Here is a 9,119-nt window from a genome sequence, read left to right on the forward strand (position 1 = left end):
TTACAATTTATTCCACCTACTTATAATGACAAGTCTAAGATACATTGAATTGTGTATATCTTTTTTTTTTTTTTTTTTGAAGAAACACATGAGATGCTAAAGACCTAATTATCGGGGTGCCTGGGTGGCTCAGTCGGTTAAGCGTCCGACTTTGGCTCAGGTCACGATCTTGCAGTCCGTGAGTTCGAGCCCCGCGTCGGGCTCTGGGCTGATGGCTGGAAGCAGAGCCTGGAGCCTGCTTCGGATTCTGTGTCTCCCTCTCTCTCTGACCCTCCCCCGTTCATGCTCTGTCTCTCTCTGTCTCAAAAATAAATAAACTTAAAAAAAAAAAAATTAAAAAAAAAAAAGACCTAATTATCTTCTTAACCTTTACCATCAGAAATGCCCTGTAAAACCTTTATTAAAAAGGCACAACTTAACATTCTTTAATATGCATTTATGCAGGAAAGTGCCCTTGCGGGGCAAAGTGTGTCCATCTTTTCAAAGAATTGAATTCGTTAATGGGTTACACATTAGTCCAATTTATAGCAACGATAGCCTCTTTTCCCAGTTGAACATAAATTCAGCGCGCATCTAAACAAGCCTCCTCTCAGACTCTCTGGTTCTGTAAATCTAAAAACAGGAGAAAATGTACAACAGAAAAGTTTGGGGTCTCATTTGCTACATGCACAACAAAGCCACACCACTGCTCAAATTCATTACCGGTGGGGTGGGTTAGGAGTGACTTTATACCTTCCTGCTGCAGGGAAGCAGGAAAGCAGATAAAGAAAAACGAAACAAAACAAAACAAAACAACCCAGCAACTCACCTTCAAACTCTGGTAATAGCCAAGAATTTTTACATTTTAAAGGGAACTTTGTCCCTAGGAATGGCCTGATCCAACCCTGCCCAGAGACACTGACACTTTTAACCAGAAGAAAACAGGATGATGGGTTTGCTGTTTGTGTGTCTTCACAGATCAATACAAGTCCAGCTGGTAAATTTCAAGTTCGATTTCTGTTCTGAGACAAGAGAATTCACAGCGCTAAAGCAGCCTCCTTCCCCCACCACACACACACACCGCGAAACACATTCCTAATTAGACATATTAGAAACTTGTTATTGGAGCTCAAGTCCCCCTTTTAAAAAGGACGCTGAAAGTTTCGGTACGTTTCTGCAGGTATCCAGAACGCCGTGGATCCAGGGCTGGAAGCCGAAAGTCAGTAAATATTGATGGGCTGATGGGAATCGAGAAGCTGGGATGGCGACAGCTGCTAGTCTGGCTTTCCCAGCGATAAGAGGTACAGGTTCAAGGGGTGCAGAACCAAGGGCCTACAGTGGCAAACACAGATCGGGACAGTTCAGTCCACCCCCTGGCACGTGGAGTGGGCCCTCTCCAACCTCTGGGCAGCCCCACAGGTGCAGGCCGCCGCTGGAGAAGCCGGGAGTGACAGGGGACCCAGCCAGGTCCCTTCTTGAAGGGGGAGGGGAGGGGACCCGGAACAGGAGCCATTTAAACTCTGCGCCGCGCTTAGAGTGAGCAGGGCTGGGAGCCGCCGCCGAGCGGCCGGGGTGGCGCCGGGACCACGCACCTATGCGTGTCCCGGTGCTCCGGTCCCCGCAGGTGACCCAGGCGGACCCGCGCCCCGGCGCTGGGGGCGCGATCCGCCCGCCCCTCCGGCGCCCCCACCCCCGGCGAGTCCGCCGCCCCGAGGCCACCTTTGGGTTGTCACCGTAAGGGTCCCGCAGCCGCCTCACCTTGGTGATGACCAGCGGTTCGCCGTGCTCGCGGCCGCCCTTCAGGGTGAAGCCCCATGGGGCGCCGCCGCTCAGCTGCACCTCCACCAAGCGCCCGCCGTCGGCCGCCCGCGCGTCGGCCTCGGCCAGGCGCTCGGGCCGCGCGCGGGGCTCGGCGCCCTCCATGGCGCGGGGCGCGGAGGCGGCGCGGCCGCTCAGCCCCCAGGGCCCGTCCGGCCCGCGCCCATGCAGTCGGGGGAGCCCCGGCCGGCCGAGGGCGAGGGAAGGTCCGTGCGCTCCTGCCGCCGCCGGCCAGTAGCGAACTTGCGCGGCAACTTGGGAGGAAAGTGCCGGCCGGGGCCAGGGAGGGAGCCGGGAGCGGGCGGCGCGGCGCACGGAGGAGGGCGGGCCGGGCAGGGGGCGGGGCCGGCGCGCTCCAGGGCTCGGGCCGCTCGGCGGGCAGGGGGCGGGGCGCGCGCGGGGCTCCCGGGAGCTGCCCGGAGGGTGGGAGGGACCGGAGGGGGCGCGCGCTCCGGGACCCGTGCGGCCGCTGAGGGACGGAGGGGCCAGAGGCGCTCGGGGCGGGGGCGCCCTGGACTGGTCCCAAGGGGGCGAGGGCCGGCGCGCACACGGTGCCGGTGTCGCCGGCCAGGGATGCGAGTGCGCGCTCGGGGCTCCCCCAGGTTACCCAGAGGGTGGAAGGGGGGCGAGGGCCGGCGCGCGCACGGAACCTGTGCCTCCTGCCGTTGCGGGAGCGCGCCCCGACTCGCCCCCCTCCAAAGTTGCCCGGAGGGTGGGAGGGGGCGGAGCGCGCACTCCGGACCTCGCGCCGCTCCGTGGGGCCGAGGGGCGGCCGGGGACCGCGAGGCGAACTCCGGTCCTTCCTCCCGCGCGAGCGCAGGGCGGCCCTTGGAGGCTCCGGGCGCGCCAGCCCTCCGCCCGGGAGGCCGAGCGGCGGCAGGTGAGGCGGCGGAAGCGCCCGCGCGGGGCGGGGCGGGGCGGGCGGGCGGCGGTCCGAGTCCCCGGCGCCCTCCATCTTGGAGCGCGCGGCCGGCCCGCCGCCCCCGCCTTTGTTCGTGCCGACCGCGGGCTGCCGGCGGCCGCCCAGGTGAGGCCGGAAGCGCGGCGGGCGGCCCCGGGCGGCCCCGCGCCGGTCCGCGGGCCACCAGCCTGCTCCCGCACGCACGTGCTTTGTCCCCGGGCGCGGACTTGGGGCCCGCGGGTCCCGGGAGTCCTCCCCGAGAGCCTCCCCCCGCCGCGCAGCCTGGGCCAAACGCTGGCCTTAGGAGGGGCCTTTTAAAGTCCGGGCAGAAGAGAAGGGCGTCTGGACTCTTCCCGTGTGGAGCTGCCTACCCTCCCACAAGGTCCCTGCTGCAGCGCCCAGCCCACATAAGGAATGTTCTTGGCTCTTCCCGGCCCTTGTAGGTACGGTCCGGGAAGTCTTTGCATTCGGACCCTGTCCTCTCGTAGGGCAGTGCCATGAGGTCTTAATGTCCCACTTCTGCATTGCCTACAAAGGAGAGGTGGTCTGAAATTACTGAAAGGGTGTGCCTCCTGCCTCTACCCCTTTTCAATTTACGTAAAAGTCCGGTATGAAGAAATACCTGTATTAGTACATGTTTGCATGCTTTGCAAAAAAAACAAAATCTTTTTATTTTATTTGTAGTTACGTCACCGGACGCTGGTGCTCGCTTGTCTCTTCAAAGCGGCTCTATCCAGGTACTTGCAGCAGATGGGGATGGAATAGACCTCAAGGACAAGCTCGGAGACCACTGGACAGAAAGAGTGAGGGGTCTCTGTCACTGTGGAGCAGAGACCAGGAACCTCACCTGTGGTCTCAGTTTCTTCAGTGGTCAAGTGAGGGATTTCCATTCTGTGACTGATGGTTTGGGGTATCATCCAGGCCACTGAAGTAAGAGCGCAAACTTCACTCCGCACTTCTGGCTCTGGGCACTGATTACTGCCCCATAAGTAACGTCCAGAATGTCTCCAGTTAGAGGAATGGGGAGATTTTCTTTGTGAAGGGAGATGTAAGGAGCGTGTGCCTGTTAGAATCCGTCTCAAGTGTACCTTGACTGCAGTGGTCATGCAAACCTGCCCAAAATGATTACATTGCACACAACTGAATAGACACAGGAGTGCACCAACGCTGAGGAAATCTAACCAAGCTTGGCAGATTGTATCAATGTTAATGTTCTGACGTGCAGGTTGCAAACGATGTCCCTGTACTGTTTTTTACAACTAAATGTGAATCTGTAATTATCTTCAGCTAAGACGTTTGATTTAAAAAGTGGATGGATCGGGACACCAAAAGACAAAGGGCCATATAAACGCACGTAGAGTTTTTGGAAGTTCCCTAGTCTCAAAACGCACCGCCCTGCCCTGTGATATATTAACTTAAATCTCAGTAAACTAGGGCTGAAATTCAGGCCACTAGATTCACTAAGCAGAGACCAAGATTTCATTGTCCCGTAAGTCACAGCCAAAGTCATCTTTAACGTTTTATGTTGATCATGTAATCAGATGACCTATCCACCGCTTGAACGGGTTATACTGTTCATTCTCAAACTTAGGTAGTGGTCGACATTTATCCTTAGTAAATTTAATTTTACTGAGTTTTTTCTTAATCTTCATGTTAGGCATTCCTCCCAGCTTAGCATTATTTGAATATTTCTAAGACTGCTCTATCTATAGACATTAATAAATACAGCAGAAGGGACTGGATCAAGTCTGTGTGGCCTGCTTTGAGATAGATGCCCTCTTCCCAGACCCTCATAAATCCTTTCATTGACGGTCTTGGGTTTATATAGGTGGGCAAATCTGCCATCACACCTAGACTTCTGTATCATGTCCGTTGTATCGTTATAAGACAGTATAATGTATCTTGGAAACCATCAGTATCTTGTGACTGAAAGGCATTGCCCCAATTTATTAGCCTCGCACCCTTTTTGGAAGAGTTTAGTATGACACTGAACCAGTGTGGACTTACAGTGATAATGGTTTTCTTTTCTAAGAACTCATAACTCAGCCAGATTTTCGAAGGACAGAATATATTTGTTAGCATCTAGCTTTTCTGTTAGAAAGCTAGGGACAAATAGGCTTTATGAGCCTATGTTCTTCTGGACCTGTAGACATGACCCTGTGACCCATCAACATCTAAGCATTCAGTAGCCTTGGGTATATGCCACTTTTTCAAATCTGAGGCTTCCTTTAATAGAGAAGAGACAGGTGAAACTTAAGGTCGTTCTTTTGGTGTCTGGCCGGCTCAGTCCATACAGCATGTGACTCTTAAATCTCGGGATTGTGAGTTCCAGCCCCGTGTTGGGTGTGGAGATTAGTGACAAATAAAAGTTCTTTGACTTTATTGACAGTGAAGGACTCAATCAATGAATAGAAGACCAGTTGAGCCAACTTTCAGAGATTTCATCAATAGCTAATCCTTTTTATGAAATAGAGTTCAAATTATGTGAGGGTTTTTTTGTTCTAAAAAGACACGAGGATTTGTAATTATAAAATGTAGTGGAGGATAGAGTACCAAAACTTGACCTTTCAAAGTAGTAGGTTAGTACCGTCAAGCTTTGCAGAACACCTGTGGCAATTTTTAGAGGGCAGTATTCGCCATTTTCTACTTAACCCACTGTGTACCTGAGTTAGGGTCCCTATGAATTCAGATGCTGGAGAGTCAGTCCAGGTAAGAGAGCAGCCACAGGAAAAGAGTGACGCAGTGACTTTGCCCCTCACCACCATTTGTCATCTTCTCGATTTCTACCAGCTATTATTACAAACTTTGGAATTTAACTTAGTTGTAGATCTTGGCCCAGAGACAAAAGCTGAATGCTGCATCTGCATAACTGCACCCCCACTTCTCCCCCTCTCACCTCAGAAGGATTTTACCCTGGGTCTTGTTAGTTGGAGCATCTACAGATCTCTAGGGGAGAGATTTCCTCTTCTGTGGGGGGGTCTCTACCTGTGCATGGCGTCATTATCCCATTCATGTAATCCACATTGGGAGTTGGCTTTCAGCACCCAGCACCTTTGGTTGAGGAAGCAAGCAGCCACAGCAACTAAGACATAGTAGCCACGATCCACAGGGAACCTGCTTTGTACCAAGCACATTACATAGATGGACTCAAGTCCAAAGTTTCTTGGAGCATGCATCACCCCAATTTACAGAGGAAGAAACTGAGCCCCAGAGGGGCTTAATAACTCTGCTTGAGGTTGCTGAGCCCCGTCCCAAGGGGGACTCACACACTTAGGCTCTTCTATGCACAGGGACCAGTGCTGGGCTGGGTATTGGACGGCAGTTTGCACTGAGCTAGGGAGCTGGCTCTTCTCTGTAAGACCTTTAGACACTGAGCCACCTTTTGAGGTTCCCTTGATCTCCAAATAAGAAAAAGGCTGAAGCATCCTATGTGCAAACTTTGCCTAATAAAACTGGGTACTAATTTATGTTTGCTTGAGTTCCAATCCTGTTACCTTGGAGACGTGTTCTTTAATTTTGTTTATTCATTTTTGAGAGACAGAGACGGAGCGCTACTGGGGGAGGGGCAGAGAGACAGGGAGACACAGAATCGGAAGCAGGCTCCAGGCTCCAAGCTATCAGCACAGAGCCCGACGCGGGGCTCAAACCCATGAACTGTGAGATCATGACCTGAGCCCAAGTCAGACACTTAATCCACTGAGCCACCCAGGCACCCTTGAGATATGTCCTTTCAAATGTTATGTGTAAATGGTCACATTTCTGGCTGGTGGTTAAATACACACACACACACACACACACACACACACACACACACACACTTTTATCAGTGAATGAATTAATGAATAAAAGGCAAATTGAACCAAATGTTAGAGATTTAATTAATAGCTAATCTTTAAGAAATATGTACAGTAAAACCTTGCATTGTAAATAACTTGTTCTACAAGTGTTCCACAAGACGAGCAACTGTTTCTAATAAGTTTTAACTTGATAAGCAATGTCTTACAATACGAGTAGTACATGACTCCAAATATCACACAATCACAACTGAATGGTTCTCTCTCTCTCTCTCTCTCTGTCTCTTTCTGTCTGCAGGATTGAAGGTGATTGTCTCCCATGCTCAGATGCTCAGTCTCAGGCCACGGTGTTTGGCAGAAATCAGTGATTTTTCAGAACGTTGGAAGGTGCCCAAAACTGGCATTGGTGTATTTTTTGTCACTTCAAGCACCTAAGTCCTTTGCTTTTCCATACAAAAATGAGCTTAGGAATCCTTTACTTCATTGTAGGTCAGGCTGTCTGCAGATAGAGACCCTTTCCTCTGCTGCCTTATTGCCAGTTACATTAAATACAGTACATGACAAGAGTTTATTAGTATTGTACTGTAGCCAATGTCTGTTACTAATGGTGAAAGTCTTCCAGTAACCCTCCTCTCTCTTGTCTCCTTCACATGGCCATGAAGGTTTTCAAAAGTAATTTGTTTGTTTTTCTTTATATTTTGTATTTTCTTTATTATTTTGTATTATATTACAGTATTGTAATCATTTTTGTATGAATATTTTTGGGCTGTAGAACGAATCATCTGAGTTTCCATTATTGCTTATGGGAAAACTCGCTTTGATATACAAGTGCTTTAGACTACAAGCATGTTTCTGGAACGAATTATGCTTGCAAACCAAGATTTTTATTATATATATAAAGCAATGCTTTTCAAATTGGGAGTATTCAAAAAGAGCTACTATTTTTAAAGTGGTTTTTTTAATTTTTTTTTATTTTTTAAGTTTATTTAAGAGGAAGCACAGGGGAAGGGCAAAGAGAGACGGAGAGAAAGAATCCCAAGCAGGCTCTGCACTGTCACAGTGTGGAGCTCCATGCCTGGCTCGAAGTCCCCAATCGTGTCCTGAGTTGAAATCAAGAGTGGGTCACTGACCCAGCTGAGCCACCGAGGTGCCCCTAAAAGTGTTCATTTTCAAAATGCAGTTTTAGGGGTGCCTGGGTGGCTCCCGTCTGGTGAATGTCCAACTTTGGCTCAGGTCGTGATGTCCCTGCTCGTGGGTTGGAGTCCCGCATCAGGCTCTGTGCTGACAGCTCAGAGCCTGGAGCCTGCGTCAGATTCTGTGTCTCCCTCTCTCTCTGCCCCTCCCCTGCTCCCACTCTGTCTCTCTCTCTGTCTCTCTTTCTGAAAATTAAACATTAAAAAAAATTTAATTTTTTTTTAAGTGTATTCATTTTTGAGGGAGAGACAGAGTGGGAGCAGGGGAGGGGCAGAGAGAAAGAGAGAGACGGAATCCGAAGCAGGCTCCAGGCTCTGAGCCGTCAGCACAGAGCCCGATGCGGGGCTCGAACTCACAAACCGTGAGAGCGTGACCTGAGCTGAAGTCAGACGCTTAACCAAACCGACTGAGCCACCCAGGCGCCCCTTAAAAAAATTCTTTTTTTAAAAAAGGCGCCTGGGTGGCTCAGTCGGTTTAACGTCCAACTTCGGCTCAGGTCATGATCTCGCGGTCCGTGAGTTCGAGCCCCGCATCGGGCTCTGTGCTGACAGCTCGGAGCCTGGAGCCTGCCTCGGATTCTGTGTCTCCCTCTCTCTCTGCCCCTCCCCTGTTCGTGCTCTGTCTTTCTCTTCTCAAAAATAAATAAAAGCGTTAAAAAAAAAAATTAAAAAAAAAATTCTTTTTTAAATGCAGTTGTAGAAAGCCATTGGCTGTTTTTCACTTTTTTTTTTTTTATAAAGTAGCCAACAAGAACTTCTTGAGCACTTTTAACTTGCCCAGTACTGGGGAGAGGTCGCTAAGGAATGGAAAGGATGCAGAAAATAGGAAGCATTAATTCTGGCCAATGAAGAAAATACAATAGAAAAAAGAAATTTGTGCACCATTATGCGCAAAATGACTCTGAATTGCAGAAGTTCTAGCAGGAGAGAAACCAAAGTAGAGAAGAAAAACAAAAGGAATTAATACAACAACTCCTAGATAAAGAGTTGTATTCCTTTGCTCCCGTGAGCAGAGGAATGTTCTTTACAGGGAAGCTAAACACGTTAGCACTGAATGCTGAAACGCTGTGGACGAGTACAGAAGCTTCCCAGTCTTGCTCCTTTTGAATGTGTCCTGAAACTCCACTCCCCATCCCAAGGGTGTGCGTACAGGGTAGGGTGAATGAGGAAGTATAAACAGCTCTGGGCTTCTGGCTGAAGTAACCGAGTCTGGTGGCTGGAGAACAGGTGAGGGTAGGCCGTAAGGAGTTTCCTTTGGGCAGGTTGAAATTTGAAATGCCTTTGGAATGCCGTGTATGTTTTCTAAGGCTATTGTAATAAGTTACCATAAACTGCTTAAGACCATGTTTTTTTCCTTCCTGGAAGCCAGAAATCTGAAATCTAGGTGTCAGCAGGCCCACACCCCCTCTGGAGGCTCTAGGAGAGAATCTGTTC

At 50.2% G+C, this 9,119-nt stretch overlaps 2 protein-coding genes across 2 annotated transcripts; one reads left to right on the forward strand and one right to left on the reverse strand.

Annotated features, from left to right (window-relative positions):
* Window positions 1-1,066: 1,066 nt before the first annotated feature.
* LOC128773743 (protein Shroom2-like) lies at window positions 1,067-1,902 on the reverse strand. The gene is made up of 2 exons (XM_053891226.1): window positions 1,738-1,902; window positions 1,067-1,311 (listed from the first exon to the last, which is right to left on the reverse strand). Exons 1-2 carry the CDS (start codon window positions 1,900-1,902, stop codon window positions 1,099-1,101), a joined length of 378 nt encoding a protein of 125 aa, XP_053747201.1. The 3' UTR covers window positions 1,067-1,098.
* On the forward strand, window positions 1,241-7,270 carry LOC128773742 (spidroin-1-like). Its single transcript, XM_053891225.1, has 4 exons — window positions 1,241-1,280; window positions 1,604-2,677; window positions 3,383-3,435; window positions 6,791-7,270. Exons 1-4 carry the CDS (start codon window positions 1,241-1,243, stop codon window positions 6,794-6,796), a joined length of 1,173 nt encoding a protein of 390 aa, XP_053747200.1. The 3' UTR covers window positions 6,797-7,270.
* The last annotated feature ends 1,849 nt before the right edge of the window (window positions 7,271-9,119 follow it).

The sequence above is a fragment of the Panthera pardus genome, unplaced genomic scaffold (assembly GCF_024362965.1).
Source record: "Panthera pardus isolate Hobbes unplaced genomic scaffold, ASM2436296v1 HiC_scaffold_260, whole genome shotgun sequence".
Classification (NCBI taxonomy): domain Eukaryota; kingdom Metazoa; phylum Chordata; class Mammalia; order Carnivora; family Felidae; genus Panthera; species Panthera pardus.